This window comes from Apteryx mantelli, unplaced genomic scaffold (assembly GCF_036417845.1).
Source record: "Apteryx mantelli isolate bAptMan1 unplaced genomic scaffold, bAptMan1.hap1 HAP1_SCAFFOLD_247, whole genome shotgun sequence".
NCBI classification, from domain to species: domain Eukaryota; kingdom Metazoa; phylum Chordata; class Aves; order Apterygiformes; family Apterygidae; genus Apteryx; species Apteryx mantelli.
In genome coordinates, this window is record NW_027118599.1 from 20,161 (window position 1) to 36,822 (window position 16,662).

At 71.9% G+C, this 16,662-nt stretch overlaps 1 protein-coding gene across 1 annotated transcript in view; it reads left to right on the top strand.

The window, feature by feature from the left end:
• The window catches only part of LOC106492960 (latent-transforming growth factor beta-binding protein 3-like), a 33,263-nt gene extending 17,471 nt beyond the window's left edge, over positions 1–15,792 (top strand). The window contains 15 exon segments of the mRNA XM_067317145.1: positions 374–493; positions 1,359–1,481; positions 2,351–2,470; positions 3,498–3,626; positions 4,393–4,560; positions 5,672–5,755; positions 6,554–6,603; positions 6,606–6,684; positions 7,066–7,207; positions 8,493–8,566; positions 8,569–8,655; positions 9,634–9,714; positions 14,798–14,856; positions 14,858–14,930; positions 15,610–15,792. Of these exon segments, the coding sequence (XP_067173246.1) occupies positions 374–493; positions 1,359–1,481; positions 2,351–2,470; positions 3,498–3,626; positions 4,393–4,560; positions 5,672–5,755; positions 6,554–6,603; positions 6,606–6,684; positions 7,066–7,207; positions 8,493–8,566; positions 8,569–8,655; positions 9,634–9,714; positions 14,798–14,856; positions 14,858–14,930; positions 15,610–15,764 (1,544 nt within the window). The 3' untranslated portion in view covers positions 15,765–15,792.
• The last annotated feature ends 870 nt before the right edge of the window (positions 15,793–16,662 follow it).

Here is a 16,662-nt window from a genome sequence, read left to right on the forward strand (position 1 = left end):
TGGGGATGGGTGCACGGGGATGGACACGGGGACATGGAGACATAGGGATGGGCATGGGGATGGGAGCATGGAGACAAAGGGACACGGCATGGAGACGGGCACGGGGACACAGGGACAGGAGCATGGGGACACGGGGGTGCGCATGGCACAGGGACACGGGGACACACAGGGACACGGGGACGTGGGGAAATGGGGACACACAGGGCCACCAGGACAGGAGGGCGACGGGGACCCCGATGACGGGGACGATGGGGACCCCCAGCCGCGGGGACACGGGGGACCTCAGCGATGGGGACCCCCGCCCCAGGGTGGCGGGGACGCGGGGTGGCCCCACGGTGACACGTGGCGCCGGGGCCACCCCGGCTCCCCGCAGACATCAACGAGTGCCTGGACGCGGGGACCTGCCCCGAGGGCAAGTGCGAGAACCAGCCGGGCACCTTCGTCTGCAGCCCGTGTCCCCCCGGCTTCCGGGGCCACAACGGCGCCTGCCACGGTACCGACCCCGGGGCCCCGGCGTCCGGGTGCTCCCCCCACCCAGGGACCCAGGCGTCCGGGTGCCCCCCCAGCCCCCGGGGTCCCAGGTGTCCTGGTGCCCCTGCCCCCCGGGGACCCCAGCGTCTGGGTGCCCCCCTTCTCCCTGGGGACCTGGGTGCCCCCCACCCCGGGGCCCAGGCGTCCGGGTGCCCCCTGCCCCTAAGGTCCCAGGTGTCCTGGTGCCCCTGCCCCCCGGGGACCCCAGCGTCTGGGTGCCCCCCTTCTCCCTGGGGACCTGGGTGCCCCCCACCCCTCCCGCCCTGGGGCCCAGGCGTCCGGGTGCCCCCCACCTTGGGGCCCAGGCGTCCGGGCACCCCCCTGCCCCTAAGGTCCCAGGTATCCTGGTGTCCCTGCCCCCCGGGGACCCCAGCGTCTGGGTGCCCCCCTTCTCCCTGGGGACCTGGGCACCCCCCACCCCTCCTGCCCTGGGGCCCAGGCGTCCGGGTGCTCCCCCCTGCCCCTAAGGTCCCAGGTATCCTGGTGTCCCTGTCCCCCGAGGACCCCAGCGTCCGGGTGCCCCCCTGCCCCTAAGGTCCCAGGTGTCCAGGTGCCCCTGCCCCCCCGGGGACCCCAGCGTCTGGGTGCCCCCCTTCTCCCTGGGGACCTGGGTGCCCCCCACCCCTCCCGCCCCGGGGCCCAGGCGTCCGGGCACCCCCCTGACCCTGAGGTCCCAGGTGTCCCGGTGTCCCTGTCCCCAGGGGACCCCAGTGTCTGGGTGCCCCTCTTCTCCCTGGGGACCTGGGTGCCCCCCACCTTGGGGCCCAGGCGTCCGGGCGCCCTCCGCGCGGGGGCCCAGGCGTCCGGGCGCTGACGGGCCGCCGCAGACGTGAACGAGTGCGAGGCCGGGGGTCTCTGCGCCAGCGGCGTCTGCGTCAACACCCTGGGCTCCTTCAAGTGCCAGTGCCCGGCCGGGCTGCACGCCGCCAAGGACCGGCCGCGCTGCGAAGGTGCGGGGGGCGCTTAGAGGGGGCCGGGGGGGAGCTATAGGGGCTGGGGGGGGATATAGAGGGTGTGTGGGTGTTGCATGGGGGGCTGGGGGGGATATGTGGGGTGTAGGGGCTGTGCATGGGGGTCTGGGGGTGGATCTATAGGGTCTGGGGGGGATATGTGGGGTGTAGGGGCTGTGCACAGGGGTCTGGGGGTGGATCTATAGGGTCTGGGGGGGATATAGGGGGTGTAGGGGCCATGCACGGGGGGCTGGGGTGGATCTATAGGGTCTGGGGGGATATGTGGGGTGTAGGGGCTGTGCACAGGGAATTGGGGTGGATCTATAGGGTCTGGGGGGGATATGTGGGGTGTAGGGGCTGTGCACGGGGGGCTGGGGTGGATCTATAGGGTCTGGGGGGGATATGTGGGGTGTAGGGGCTGTGCACGGGGGCTGGGGGTGGATCTATAGTGTCTGGGGGGGATATGTGGGGTGCATGGGGGTCTGGGGGTGGATCTATAGGGTCTGGGGGGATATGTGGGGTGTAGGGGCTGTGCACAGGGGATTGGGGTGGATCTATAGGGTCGGGGGGCTGCACGCGTGCTCTGGGGTGGCTCTACGGGGTCCTGCGAGCGGACATAGGGGCTCTGGGAACGTGCATAGGGGCTGGGGCGGGTACGTGGGGCCTGGGGGTGGATATAGGGGGTCGGAGGGGTGTTAGAGGGTGCAGAGGGACCCGGGGGTCTGTGTGGGGCCAGGGGAGGGTGCAGGGCTTCCGGGGGGGGAGGGTGCATAGGGTCGGGGGGGTCTATAGGGCCTGGGGGATGTATAGAGGCGGGGGGACGTATGGGGCGGGGGGGGGGGGCGCGTGGCCAGCGCGGCGCCCCGCAGACATCGACGAGTGCGAGTTCCCGGCCGCCTGCGTCGGCGGCGAGTGCGTGAACACGGTCGGCTCCTACCGCTGCCTCTGCCGCCCCGGCTACAAGCTGCTCAACGGCCGCAAGTGCCACGGTGAGGCCCCCCCGTGCACGGCCCCCCCCCTTGCACGCCCCCCGTGCAAAGCCCCCATGCGTGGGCCCCGTGCAAGCCCCCCGTGCACGAGAGCGGCCGAGGCCGGGCTGAGCGTGCCTCGCACGGGGACGCGCGTGCAAGGCCCGGCTGGGCTGCACGTGCATTGCACGAAGGCGCGCGCAAGGCCCGTCCTAGCTGAGCGTGCGTCGCACGAGAGCGTGCGCGGGGCCCGGCCGGGCTGCGCGTCCATCGCACGAGGGCGCGTGCGACGCCTGTCCTGGCTGAGTGTGCATTGCACAAGGGCATGTGCGCGGCAGGGCCAGGCTGAGCGTGCATCGCACGAGAGCACGTGCAAGGCCCATCCTGGTTGCATGCGCATTGCACAAGGGCACATGCATTGCACGAGGACATGTGCATTGCATGAGGGCGTGTGCGCGGCAGGGCCAGGCTGAGCATGCATTGCACGAGGACACGTGCATTGCATGAGGACATGTGTGCAGCCTGTTGCAGCTGCGCGTGCATTGCACGAGGGTGCACACGAGGCTTGTCCCGGCTGCGCGTGCATCGCACGGGGGCGCGTGCAAGGCCCATCCTGGCTGCATGCGCATTGCACAAGGGCACATGCATTGCAACGAGGACACGTGCATTGCACGAGGGCGTGTGCACAGCAGGGCCAGGCTGAACGTGCATTGCATGAGAGTGCGTGCAAGGCCTGTCCTGGCTGAGTGTGCATTGCACAAGGGCACATGCATTGCACGAGGACACATGCATTGCACGAGAGCGCATGCAAGGCCCATCCTGGCTGAGCGTGCATTGCACGAGGGCACATGCATTGCACGAGGACTTGTGCATTGCACGAGGGGCGCGTGCGCAGCCTGCCCCAGCTGCATGTGCATCGCACGAGGGCGCATACGAGGCTTGTCCCGGCTGCGCGTGCATCGCACGAGAGAGCGCGTTGCAGCGTGCGGGGGGGGGTTTGCACGGCCCGGCTGAGCCCCCACCCACCCCGTGCACCCCCCCCCCGCAGACATCAACGAGTGCGCGCTGGACCCGGGGCTGTGCCAGCCGCACGGCGCCTGCGAGAACGTGGAGGGCTCCTACGTGTGCGCCTGCCGCCAGGGCTTCGTGCCCGCCGAGGACCGCCGCAGCTGCCAGGGTGAGCCCCCCCCGGGGGGGGGTCTGGGGGGGGCAATGGGGTTTGGGGGGTCCCCGGGGGGATCGGGGGAGTCTGCAGGGGTCCATGGGGGTCTAGGGGGTCCCCTGGGGGGGTCCATGGGGTTTGGGGGTCCCCAGGGGCTCTGGGGGGTCTGGGGGTCCATGAGAGGTCTAGGGGTCGTCTGGGGGGGTCCATGGGGTCTAGGGGGTTTGGGGGGTCCAGGGGGGTCCAGGGGGTCATCTGAGGGGTCTGGGGGGGTTGGGGGAGTCCCATGGGGGATCCCGGGGGGATTGGGGGAGTCTGCAGGGGTCCATGGGGGGTCTAGGGGGTCCCCTGGGGGGACCCCAGGGTCCAAGGGGGTCTGGGGGTCCCCTGGGGGTCTGAGCGGTCTGGGGGACTATGGGGAGTTGGGGGGGTCCTGGGGGGGTCTAAGGGGTCCCTGGGGGCTCTGGGGGGGATAAGAGGGGGTCTGAGGGGTGCCTGGGGGGGGCTATGGGGAGTCTGGGGGGGGTCCAGGGGGGTCCAAGGGGTCCCTGTGGGCTCTGGGGGGGTCCAGGGAGGGGTGTGAGGGGTCTCTGGGGGTCTCTGGGGAGCCTGGGGGGGGTCGCGGTGGGTCTGGGGGATCCCCAGGGGGGGTCCAGGGGGTCCCCAGAGAGATGTGGCAGGTCTTGGGGGGGCTCGGGGGGGTCCCCGGGGGCTGCGGGGGGTCCCCGGGAGCCCCAGCGGGGCGCTGACGGTGGTGGGGTCGGGGGGGGGGTCGGCGCAGAGCGGGAGCCGCCGGCGCCCAAGAAGGAGTGTTACCTCAACTTCGACGACTCCGTCTTCTGCGACTCGGTGCTGGCCACCAACGTGACGCGGCGCGAGTGCTGCTGCTCGCTGGGCGCCGGCTGGGGGGACCACTGCGAGGTGTACCCCTGCCCCGTGCACGCCTCCGGTGGGTCCGGGGGGGTCCCGGGGGGGGCTGGGGGGGTCCTGGGGGGTCCTGGGGGACCACTGCGAGGTGTACCCCTGCCCCGTGCACGCCTCCGGTGGGTCCGGGGGGGTCCCGGGGGGGTCCCGGGGGGGTCCTGGGGGGGTCTGGGAGGTCCTGGGGGGGTCCTGGGGGTCCGGGGGGGTCCTGGGGGACCACTGCGAGGTGTACCCCTGCCCCGTGCACGCCTCCGGTGGGTCCGGGGGGGTCCCGGGGGGGTCCCGGGGGGGTCCTGGGGGGGTCTGGGAGGTCCTGGGGGGGTCCTGGGGGTCCTTGGGGTCCTGGGGGACCACTGCGAGGTGTACCCCTGCCCCGTGCACAGCTCCGGTGGGTCCGGGGGGGTCCTGGGGGGGCCTGGGGGGGTCCTGGGGGTCCTGGGGGACCACTGCGAGGTTACCCCTGCCCCGTGCACGCCTCCGGTGGGTCCGGGGGGGTCCTGGGGGGGCCTGGGGGGGTCCTGGGGGTCCTGGGGGACCACTGCGAGGTGTACCCCTGCCCCGTGCACGCCTCCGGTGGGTCCGGGGGGGTCCTGGGGGGGTCCCGGGGGGGTCTCTGGGGGACCACTGCGAGGTGTACCCCTGCCCCGTGCACGCCTCCGGTGGGTCCGGGGGGTCCTGGGGGGTCCTGGGGGTCCTGGGGGGTCCTGGGGGACCACTGCGAGGTGTACCCCTGCCCCGTGCACGCCTCCGGTGGGTCCGGGGGGGTCCCGGGGGGGTCCAGGGGGTCCTGGGGGTCCCGGGGGGGTCCTGGGGGTCCTGGGGGGTCCTGGGGGTCCTGGGGGACCACTGCGAGGTGTACCCCTGCCCCGTGCACGCCTCCGGTGGGTCCGGGGGGGTCCAGGGGGTCCTGGGGGGGTCCTGGGGGGGTCCTGGGGGACCACTGCGAGGTGTACCCCTGCCCCGTGCACGCCTCCGGTGGGTCCGGGGGGGTCCCGGGGGGGCCTGGGGGTCTGGGAGGTCCTGGAGGGGTCCTGGGGGTCCTGGGGGGTCCAGGGGGGTCCTGGGGGTCCTAGGGGTTTGGGGTCCGGGGGGGTCTCGGGGCACCCGGCCCCCCCCCAGCTGACGGCGGCCCCCAGCCGAGTTCCTGGCGCTCTGCCCCGACGGGAAGGGCTTCATCCTCGACGACAACGTGCTCAACTACGGCGTCCCCGCGCACCGCGGTGAGCCCCCGCGTCCCCCCCGTCCCCGTGTCCCCGTGTCCCCGTGTCCCCCATGGGGGTCCCCCATGTCCCCTGGAGTCCTCCACATTCCCCGTGTCCCCATGTCCCTCGGGGTCCTCCACATCCCCGTGTCCCTTGGGGTCCCCCACGTCCCCGTGTCCCCACTGGGGTGCCTGGGTCCCTGTCCCCTATGGTGTCCCCATGTCCCCATCCCCTATGGGATCCCGGGATCCCTGTCCCCTATGGGGTCCCCCATGTCCCTTGGAGTCCTCCATGTTCCCCGGGTCCCTCAGGGTCCCCCATGTCCCTCGGGGTCCTCCACATCCCTGTGTCCCTTGGGGTCCCCCACGTCCCCGTGTCCCCACTGGGGTGCCTGGGTCCCTGTCCCCTACGGGGTCCCCATGTCCCCATCCCCTATGGGATCCCGGGATCCCTGTCCCCTATGGGGTCCCGCATGTCCCCATGTCCCTTGGAGTCCTCCATGTTCCCCGGCTCCCTCGGGGTCCTCCACATCCCCGTGTCCCTTGGGGTCCCCCACGTCCCCATGTTCCTCAGGGTCCTCCATGTCTCTATATCCATCAAAGTCCCCCATGTCCCTGCTGGGGTCCCCATGTCTCTGTCCCCTATGGTGTCCCCCATGTCCCCGTGTCCCTGCCGGGTTGCCCAGGTCCCCATGCCCCACGGGGTCCCCCATGTCCCCATGTCCCCGCTGGAGTCCCCGTGTCCCCGTGCCCCACGGGGTCCCCCATGTCCCCGTGTCCCCCGCCGGGTCCCGGCACCGCGGTCGCTGCGCCGCAGACATCGACGAGTGCGGGCTCTTCGGCGAGGAGATCTGCAAGGAGGGGAAGTGTGCGTGAACACGCAGCCGGGCTACGAGTGCTACTGCAAGCAGGGCTTCGACTACGACAGCAACCTCCTCGAGTGCCTCGGTGGGTGCCGGGGGGTGCCATGGGGTGCCATGGGGTGCTATGGGGCGCTGTGGGGTGCTATGGGGGCCGGGGGCGCCGCAGGGGGCCAGGGCACCCAGTGCTACTGCAAGCAGGGCTTCGACTACGACAGCAACCTCCTCGAGTGCCTCGGTGGGTCCTGGGGGTCCTGGGGGGTGCTATGGAGTGCTGGGGGGTGCTATGGGGTGCAGGTGGGTGCAGGAGGGTGCAGAAGGATGCTATGGGGTGCTATGGGGTGCAGAGGGGTGCAGGAGGGTGCAGAAGGATGCTATGGGGTGCTATGGGGTGCAGCAGGGTACTATGGGGTGCAGTGGGGTGCAGGGGGGTGCTCTGGGGTGCTCTGAGACCTTCCCCCCCCCCCAGACGTGGACGAGTGCCTGGACGAGTCGAACTGCGTGAACGGGGTGTGCGAGAACACGCGCGGGTCGTACGTGTGCACCTGCCCCGCGCCCGCCGTCTACGACCCCGCGCAGAAGAAGTGCCTGGCGCCCGCCGAGGCGGGTGAGTGCCCCGGGCGCGCGAGGGCGTGCGAGGGCGTGTGAGGGCGTGCGAGGGCTCAGCCTGCGCCCCGGGGCCGTGCAAGGGTGTGCGAGGGCCACGTGCAGCGTCCGTGCAAGGTTGCACGAGGGCGCGGGGGCTGCATGCAGGGTCCATGTGAGGGTGCACAAAGGTGCAGGAGCCACGTGCAGAGCCTGTGCGAGGTTGCACGAGGGTTGCGGGGGTCAGCGTGCGAGGATGCATGAGGGTGCAGGGGCCCATGCAAGGTTGCACAAGGGCGCAGGGTCTGTGTAAGGTTGCACGAGGGGTGCGGGGGCCTGTGCAAGGATGCACGAGGGTGCAGGGTCTGTGCAAGGATGCATGAGGGTGTGGCGGCCCCTGAGAGGTTGCACGAGGGTGCAGGGGCCCGTGTGAGGATGCACGAGGGCACGGGGACCCATGCAAGGTTGCACAAGGGTGTGGGGGGCCCGTGCGATGTTGCATGAGGGCGCGGGGGCCTGTGCAAGGTTGCACGAGGGTGCAGGGTCTGTGCAAGGTTGCACGAGGGTGCGGGGTCTGTGCAAGGTTGCACGAGGGTGCAGGGTCTGTGCAAGGTTTGCACGAGGGCGCAGGGGCCCATGAGAGGTTGCACGAGGGTGTGGGGGCCTGTGCGAGGATGCACGAAGGTGCAGGGGCCCATGCAAAGTCGCACGAGGGTGCAGGGTCTGTGCAAGGTTGCACAGAGGGTGCAGGGGCCCGTACGAGGATGCATGAGGGTGCGGGGCTGGTGTGTGGGTGGCGGGAAGGCGGGGGGGCGGCACGCAGGCCCTGTGCGAGCCCGTGCGAGCGCGTGCGAGGCGCATGCAAGCCCCATGCGAGGCGCGTGCAAGCCCCATGCGAGGCGCGTGCAAGCCCCATGCGAGGCGCGTGCGAGGGGCGTGAGGGGCATGCAAGGGGCGTGCGAGGCCCCATGCGAGGCCCATGTGAGCCTGTGCGAGGCGCGTGCAAGCCCCATGCGAGGCGCGTGCAAGCCCCATGCGAGGCGCGTGCGAGGCCCCGTGCGAGCCCTGTGCGAGGCGCGTGCAAGCCCCATGCAAGCCCCGTGCGAGGCCCCGTGCGAGCCCCAGTGCGAGCCCCATGTGAGGGGCGTGCGAGGCGCGTGCGAGGCGCGTGCGAAGGCCCCGTGCGAGCCCCGTGTGAGGGGCGTGTGAGGGCGGTGCGAGGCGCGTGCGAGACCTGTGCGAGGGGCGTGCGAGGCGCGTGCGAGGGCCCCGTGCGAGCCCCGTGCGAGGCGCGTGCGGCGTGCGGCAGAGCGGGGGCGCCGAGCGGCGCGACGTGTGCTGGCAGCGGCGCGGCGAGGACGGCATGTGCGGGGCGCCGCTGGGCGGCTGCCCCTCTCCTTCGAGGACTGCTGCTGCCGCCTGGGCAGCGCCGGCTGGGGCTACCACTGCCGCCCCTGCCCCCCCCGCGGCGCAGGTGACCCCCCGGGCGGGGGGCCGGGGGGGGGCTGGGCTATGGGGGGCTATGGGGAACCATGGGGCATGGGGGGCCCATGGGACGTGGGGGCCTGGGCTATGGGGGCTATGGGGGTCCATGGACATGGGGGGGCCAGGGGGTCTGGGGGTCCAGGGGGTCTGGGGGCTATGGGGAGCCATGGGACATGGGGGGCCCATGGGGCATGGGGAGCCTGGGCTATGGGGGGCTATGGGGGGTCCATGGACATGGGGGGGGGTCTATGGGCTATGGGGGCTATGGGGGGTCCATGGGACATGGGGGGGCCATGGGCTATGGGGGGGCCAGGGGTCTGGAGGGGGGGCCCATGGGCTATGGGGGTCTATGGGAGATGGGGGTCCATGGGCTATGGGGGGCTATGGGGGGTCCATGGGAGATGGGGGGGTCCATGGGCTATGGGGGGCTATGGGGGGCCCATGGGGCATGGGGGGGCCATGGATATGAGGGGCCGGGGGTCTGGAGCGGGGGTCCATGGGATCTGGGGGGGGGTCCATGGGCTATGGGGGGCTATGGGGGGGCCCATGGGCTATGGGGGGGCCAGGGGGTCTGGAGGGGGGTCCATGGGGTATAGGGGGCTGGGGGACCCATGGGGTCTGGGGCTCTGGGGGGTCTATGGGCTATGGGGGGGTCCATGGGGTCTGGGGGGGTCCCATGGGGTCTAGGGGGGGCCATAAGTTATGGGGGGGCCCTATGGGGTCTGTGGGGGGCTTTGGGGGGTCCCCATGGGGTATGGGGTGGGATAAGGCTTTGGGGGGTCCCCATGGGGTGTGGGGAGGCTTTGGGTGGGGTCCATGGGCTCTGGGGGGGCCCCATGGGGTATGGGGGCTCTGGGGGGGTCCCATGGGGTGTTGGGGGGTCCCATGGGCTACGGGGGGCGCTATGGGGGCAGCGGGGGGGGGTCCCGGCCGTGGGGTGACGGTGCGGCCCCCCCCCCCCCCCCAGGCCAGCAGTGCGCCTCGTCGCAGAGCGAGAGCAATTCCTTCTGGGACGTGAGCCCCCTCGTCCTGGGGGCGCCCCGCCGAGGTGAGCCCCCCCGGACCCCCCCCCCAAGCACCCCACAACCCCCCCGGACCCGGACCCCCACCCCAAGCACCCCACAACCCCCCCGACCCGGACCCCCACCCAAAACACCCCACAACCCCCCCGGACCCGGACCCCCGCCCCAAAACACCCCAAACCCCCCCGGACCCGGACCCCCACCCCCCAAGCACCCCACAACCCCCCCGGACCCGGACCCCCACCCCAAAACACCTCAAAACCCCCCCGGACCTGGACCCCCACCCCAAAACACCCCCAAACCCCCCCGGACCCGGACCCCCACCCCCAAGCACCCCACAACCCCCCGGACCCGGGACCCCCGCCCCAAAACACCCCCAAACCCCCCCGGACCCGGACCCCCACCCCCAAGCACCCCACAACCCCCCCGGACCCGGACCCCCACCCCAAAACACCTCAAAACCCCCCCGGACCTGGACCCCCACCCCAAAACACCCCCAAACCCCCCCCGGACCCGGACCCCCACCCCCAAGCACCCCACAACCCCCCCGGACCCGGACCCCCGCCCCAAAACACCCCCAAACCCCCCCGGACCCGGACCCCCACCCCCAAGCACCCCACAACCCCCCCGGACCCGGACCCCCACCCCCAAGCACCCCACAACCCCCCCGGACCCGGACCCCCACCCCCAAGCACCCCACAACCCCCCCGGACCCGGACCCCCACCCCCAAGCACCCCCAAACCCCCCGGACCCGGACCCCCACCCCCAAGCACCCACAACCCCCCCCGGACCCGGACCCCCGCCCAAAACACCCCCAAACCCCCCCGGACCCGGACCCCCACCCCCAAGCACCCCACAACCCCCCCGGACCCGGACCCCCACCCCAAAACACCCCCAAACCCCCCCGGACCCGGACCCCCACCCCCAAGCACCCCACAACCCCCCGGACCCGGACCCCCACCCCAAAACACCCCCAAACCCCCCCGGACCCGGACCCCCACCCCCAAGCACCCCACAACCCCCCCGGACCCGGACCCCCACCCCAAAACACCCCCAAACCCCCCGGACCCGGACCCCCACCCCAAGCACCCCACAACCCCCCGGACCCGGACCCCCGCCCCAAAACACCTCAAAACCCCCCGGACCCGGACCCCCACCCCCAAGCACCCCACAACCCCCCCGGACCCGGACCCCCACCCCAAAACACCTCAAAACCCCCCGGACCTGGACCCCCACCCCAAAACACCCCAAACCCCCCCGGACCCGGACCCCCACCCCCAAGCACCCCACAACCCCCCCGGACCCGGACCCCCACCCCAAAACACCCCCAAACCCCCCGGACCCGGACCCCCACCCCCAAGCACCCCACAACCCCCCCGGACCCGGACCCCCACCCCAAAACACCTCAAAACCCCCCCGGACCTGGACCCCACCCCAAAACACCCCCAAACCCCCCCGGACCCGGACCCCCACCCCCAAGCACCCCACAACCCCCCCGGACCCGGACCCCCGCCCCAAAACACCCCCAAACCCCCCCGGACCCGGACCCCACCCCCAAGCACCCCACAACCCCCCCGGACCCGGACCCCCACCCCAAAACACCTCAAACCCCCCCCGGACCCGGACCCCCACCCCCAAGCACCCCACAACCCCCCGGACCCGGACCCCCACCCCAAAACACCCCCAAACCCCCCGGACCCGGACCCCCACCCCCAAGCACCCCACAACCCCCCCGGACCCGGACCCCCGCCCCAAAACACCCCCAAACCCCCCCCGGACCCGGACCCCCACCCCCAAGCACCCCACAACCCCCCCGGACCCGGACCCCCACCCCAAAACACCCCCAAACCCCCCCGGACCCGGACCCCCACCCCCAAGCACCCCACAACCCCCCCGGACCCGGACCCCCACCCCAAAACACCTCAAAACCCCCCCGGACCTGGACCCCCACCCCAAAACACCCCCAAACCCCCCCGGACCCGGACCCCCACCCCCAAGCACCCCACAACCCCCCCGGACCCGGACCCCCGCCCCAAAACACCCCCAAACCCCCCGGACCCGGACCCCCACCCCCAAGCACCCCACAACCCCCCGGACCCGGACCCCCACCCCAAAACACCTCAAAACCCCCCCGGACCTGGACCCCCACCCCCAAGCACCCCACAACCCCCCCGGACCCGGACCCCCACCCCCAAGCACCCCACAACCCCCCCGGACCCGGACCCCCACCCCAAAACACCCCCAAACCCCCCCGGACCCGGACCCCCACCCCAAGCACCCCACAACCCCCCCGGACCCGGACCCCCGCCCCAAAACACCCCAAACCCCCCCGGACCCGGACCCCCACCCCCAAGCACCCCACAACCCCCCCGGACCCGGACCCCCGCCCCAAAACACCTCAAAACCCCCCCGGACCCGGACCCCCACCCCCAAGCACCCCACAACCCCCCCGGACCCGGACCCCCACCCCAAAACACCTCAAAACCCCCCCGGACCTGGACCCCCACCCCAAAACACCCCCAAACCCCCCCGGACCCGGACCCCCACCCCCAAGCACCCCACAACCCCCCCGGACCCGGACCCCCGCCCCAAAACACCTCAAAACCCCCCCGGACCCGGACCCCCACCCCCAAGCACCCCACAACCCCCCCGGACCCGGACCCCCACCCCAAAACACCTCAAAACCCCCCCGGACCTGACCCCCACCCCAAAACACCCCCAAACCCCCCGACCCGGACCCCCACCCCCAAGCACCCCACAACCCCCCCGGACCCGGACCCCCGCCCCAAAACACCCCCAAACCCCCCCGGACCCGGACCCCCACCCCCAAGCACCCCACAACCCCCCGGACCCGGACCCCCACCCCAAAACACCTCAAAACCCCCCCGACCCGGACCCCCACCCCAAAACACCCCCAAACCCCCCCGGACCCGGACCCCCACCCCAAAACACCTCAAAACCCCCCCCCCGGACCCGGACCCCGACCCCAAAACACCCCCAAACCCCCCCGGACCCGGACCCCCACCCCCAAGCACCCCACAACCCCCCCGGACCCGGACCCCCACCCCAAAACACCTCAAAACCCCCCTGGACCTGGACCCCCACCCTGAAACCCCCCCAACCCAGACCCCCACCCCAAAACACCCCGAAACCCCCCCGGACCCGGACCCCCACCCCAAAACACCTCAAAACCCCCCCGGACCCGGACCCCCACCCCCAAGCACCCCACAACCCCCCGGACCCGGACCCCCGCCCCAAAACACCCCACAACCCCCCCGGACCCGGACCCCCACCCCAAAACACCTCAAAACCCCCCCGGACCTGGACCCCCACCCAAAACACCCCCAAACCCCCCGGACCCGGACCCCCACCCCCAAGCACCCCACAACCCCCCCGGACCCGGACCCCCACCCCAAAACACCTCAAAACCCCCCCGGACCTGGACCCCCCACCCAAAACACCCCCAAACCCCCCCGGACCCGGACCCCCACCCCCAAGCACCCCACAACCCCCCCGGACCCGGACCCCACCCCAAAACACCCCCAAACCCCCCCGGACCCGGACCCCCACCCCCAAGCACCCCACAACCCCCCCGGACCCGGACCCCCACCCCAAAACACCTCAAAACCCCCCCGGACCCGGACCCCCACCCTGAAACCCCCCCAACCCAGACCCCCACCCCAAAACACCCCACAACCCCCCCGGACCCGGACCCCCACCCCAAAACACCTCAAAACCCCCCGGACCTGGACCCCCACCCCAAAACACCCCCAAACCCCCCCGGACCCGGACCCCCACCCCCAAGCACCCCACAACCCCCCCGGACCCGGACCCCCACCCCAAAACACCTCAAAACCCCCCCGGACCTGGACCCCCACCCTGAAACCCCCCAACCCAGACCCCCACCCAAAACACCCCGAAACCCCCCCGGACCCGGACCCCCACCCAAAACACCTCAAACCCCCCCGGACCCGACCCCCACCCCCAAGCACCCCACAACCCCCCCGGACCCGGACCCCCACCCCAAAACACCTCAAAACCCCCCCGGACCTGGACCCCCACCCTGAAACCCCCCAACCCAGACCCCCACCCCAAAACACCCCGAAACCCCCCAACCCGGACCCCCACCCCGAAACACCCCCAAACCCCCCTGGACCCGGACCCCCCACCCCAAAACACCTCAAAACCCCCTCGGACCCAGACGCCGGCCTCAAAACACCCCCAACCCCCCCCCAACCCGGACCCCCACCCCAAAGCACCCCACAACCCCCCTGGACCCGGACCCCCACCCCGAAACACCTCAAAACCCCTCTGGACCCGGACCCCCACCCTGAAACACCCCCAAACACCCCTGGACCTGGCCCCCCACCCCAAAACACCCCCAAACCCCCCCGGACCCAGACCCCCACCCCGAAACACCCCCAAACCCCCCCTGGACCCCCACCCTGAAACACCCCCAAACCCTGAACCCACCTGAAACCACCCCAACCTGGACCCCTGCCCCAAAACACCCCCAAACCCTCCAGACCCAGACCCCCCACCCTGAAACACCCCCAGACCCCCACCCCAGACCCCCACCCCAAAACCTGCAGCCTCAGGGACCCCAACATCCCTGGGGACCCCATGACCCTGTGACCCCCCCCACCCTGGGGCCCCCAAAACCCGCAGCCCTGGGGACCCCGACATCTCTGGGGACCCCACGACCCTGGGACCCCCCCACCCTGGGGACCCCAAACCCCCAACCGTGAGGACCCCGACATCTCTGGGGACCCCATGACCCTGGGACCCCCCCCCACCCTGGGGCCCCCAAACCCCCAACCGTGAGGACCCCGACATCTCTGGGGACCCCATGACCCTGGGACCCCCCCCCCACCCTGGGGCCCCCAAAACCCGCAGCCCTGGGGACCCCGACATCCCTGGGGACCCCACAGCTAGGGAAACCCCACCCTGGGGACCCCAAACCCCCAACCGTGAGGACCCCGACATCTTTGGGGACCCCACGACCCTGGGACCCCCCCCACCCCTGGGGCCCCCAAACCCCCAAGCGGGGGGGCCCCGAGAGGCGGGGGGAGGCCGCGGCCGGCAGCCCCGCGCCGTGGCCCCCCCAGGCGAGGACAGCTCGGAGGAGGACTCGGCCGAGTGCCCCTGCCCCGGCGGCCGCTGCCTCCGCTCCTTCGCCGGGCCGCGGCTGCGACTGCCCCCCCGGCTTCCAGCCCGACCCCAGCCGCACCCGCTGCCTCGGTGAGCCCGGACGCCTGGGCCCCCGCGGGGGGGGGGGGGGGGCGCCCGGACACCTGGGTTCCTGGGGGGGGGGAATGAGGGCACCTGGATGCCTGGGTCCCTGGGGGGGGGGGGGAATGAGGGCACCTGGACACTGGGGTCCCTGGGGTGCCTGGGTCCCTGGGGGGGGGGGGGACACCCGGACACCTGGGTCCCTGGGGGGGGGAATGAGGGCACCTGGACACTGGGGTTCCTGGGGGTGGGGGGGGGAGTGCATATGGGGTAGACCCCCACCCGGACACCTGGGTCCCTGGGTGGTGGGGTGCGGGGGGGGACGGACCCCTACCTGGACACCTGGGCCCCTGGGTGGTGGGATGCAGGGGGGGATGGACCCCTACCCGGACGCCTGGGCCCCTGGGCGGTGGGATGCAGGGGGGGAACGGACCCCTACCCAGACACCTGGGCCCCTGGGTGGTGGGGTGCGGGGGGGGGGACAGACCCCTACCCGGACACCTGGGTCCCTGGGCGGTGGGATGCGGGGGGGGACAGACCCCTACCTGGACACCTGGGTCCCTGGGCGGTGGGATGCAGGGGGGGATGGACTCCACCCAGACACCTGGGTCCCCCGGAGGGGCTGTGGGGGGGGGGGGCTGTGGGGCAGCGTGGCCCCCCCCGGACGCCTGGGTCGCCCGCGGCGCAGACATCGACGAGTGCCGGGAGCTGAACCAGCGGGGGCTGCTGTGCAAGAACGAGCGCTGCATCAACACCAGCGGCTCCTACCGCTGCGCCTGCAAGCCGGGCTCCGTGCGCTCCCCGCCCCACGGCGGCCTCTGCATCCCCCAGCGGCGCCGGTAGCCCCCCGCCGCCCCCCCCGCCCGCCCGGCGCCGCCCCCCCCGGGCCCAGTAAACGCCAGGGAACCGGCGCCGTGCCGACCGAGTCGTTTTTTTTGGGGGGGGGGGGTGGCACTGCTGGGGGAAGCTCGCAGCCTTCAGGGCACTTGGTGGGGGGGGCCGGTCTGGGCCTTTGGGGCACTTTGGGGGCAGTTCTGGGTCTTTAGGGCGATTACTGGGTCTTTGGGGCGCACTGGGGCAGTTCTGGGTCTTTGGGGCACTTTTGGGGGGAATTCTTGGCCTCTGGGGCACATTGGGGGCAGTTCTGGGTCTTTAGGGCACTTTTGGGGTGAGTTCTTGGTCTTTGGGGCACTTTTGGGCTGCTTTGGGGGGCAGTTATTAGCTTTTGGGGCACTTTGGGGGGGGTTGCAGCCTTTGGGGCAATTTGGGAGGCATTTCTGGGCCTTTGGGGCACTTTTGGGGGCAGTTTGCACCCTTTTGGGCACTGTGGGGCAGTTCTTGGCCTTTGGGGCACTTTTGGGGTGAGTGCTTGGTCTTGGGAGACTTTTGGAACACTTTGGGGGGCAGTTCTGGGCTTTTGGGGCACTTTGGGGGCAGTTCTTGCTCTTGGGACACTTTGGGGGGCAGTTCACAGTGTTTAGGGCACTTCTGGGGGGAGTTTGCAGCCTTTGGGGCAATTTGGGAGGCATTTCTGGGCCTTTGGGGCACTTTTAAGGCAATTTGGGAGCATTTCTGGGCCTTTGGGGCATTTTGGGGGGGCCGTTCGCACCCTTTCGGGCACTTTGGGGGCAATTCTCAGCCTTTGGGGCCCTTTTGGGTGCATTTCTTGGCGTTTGGGGGAGGTTCTCAGCTTTCGGGGGCAGCTCGCGGCCCGGGGGCACTTTCGGGGGAAATTCGCGGG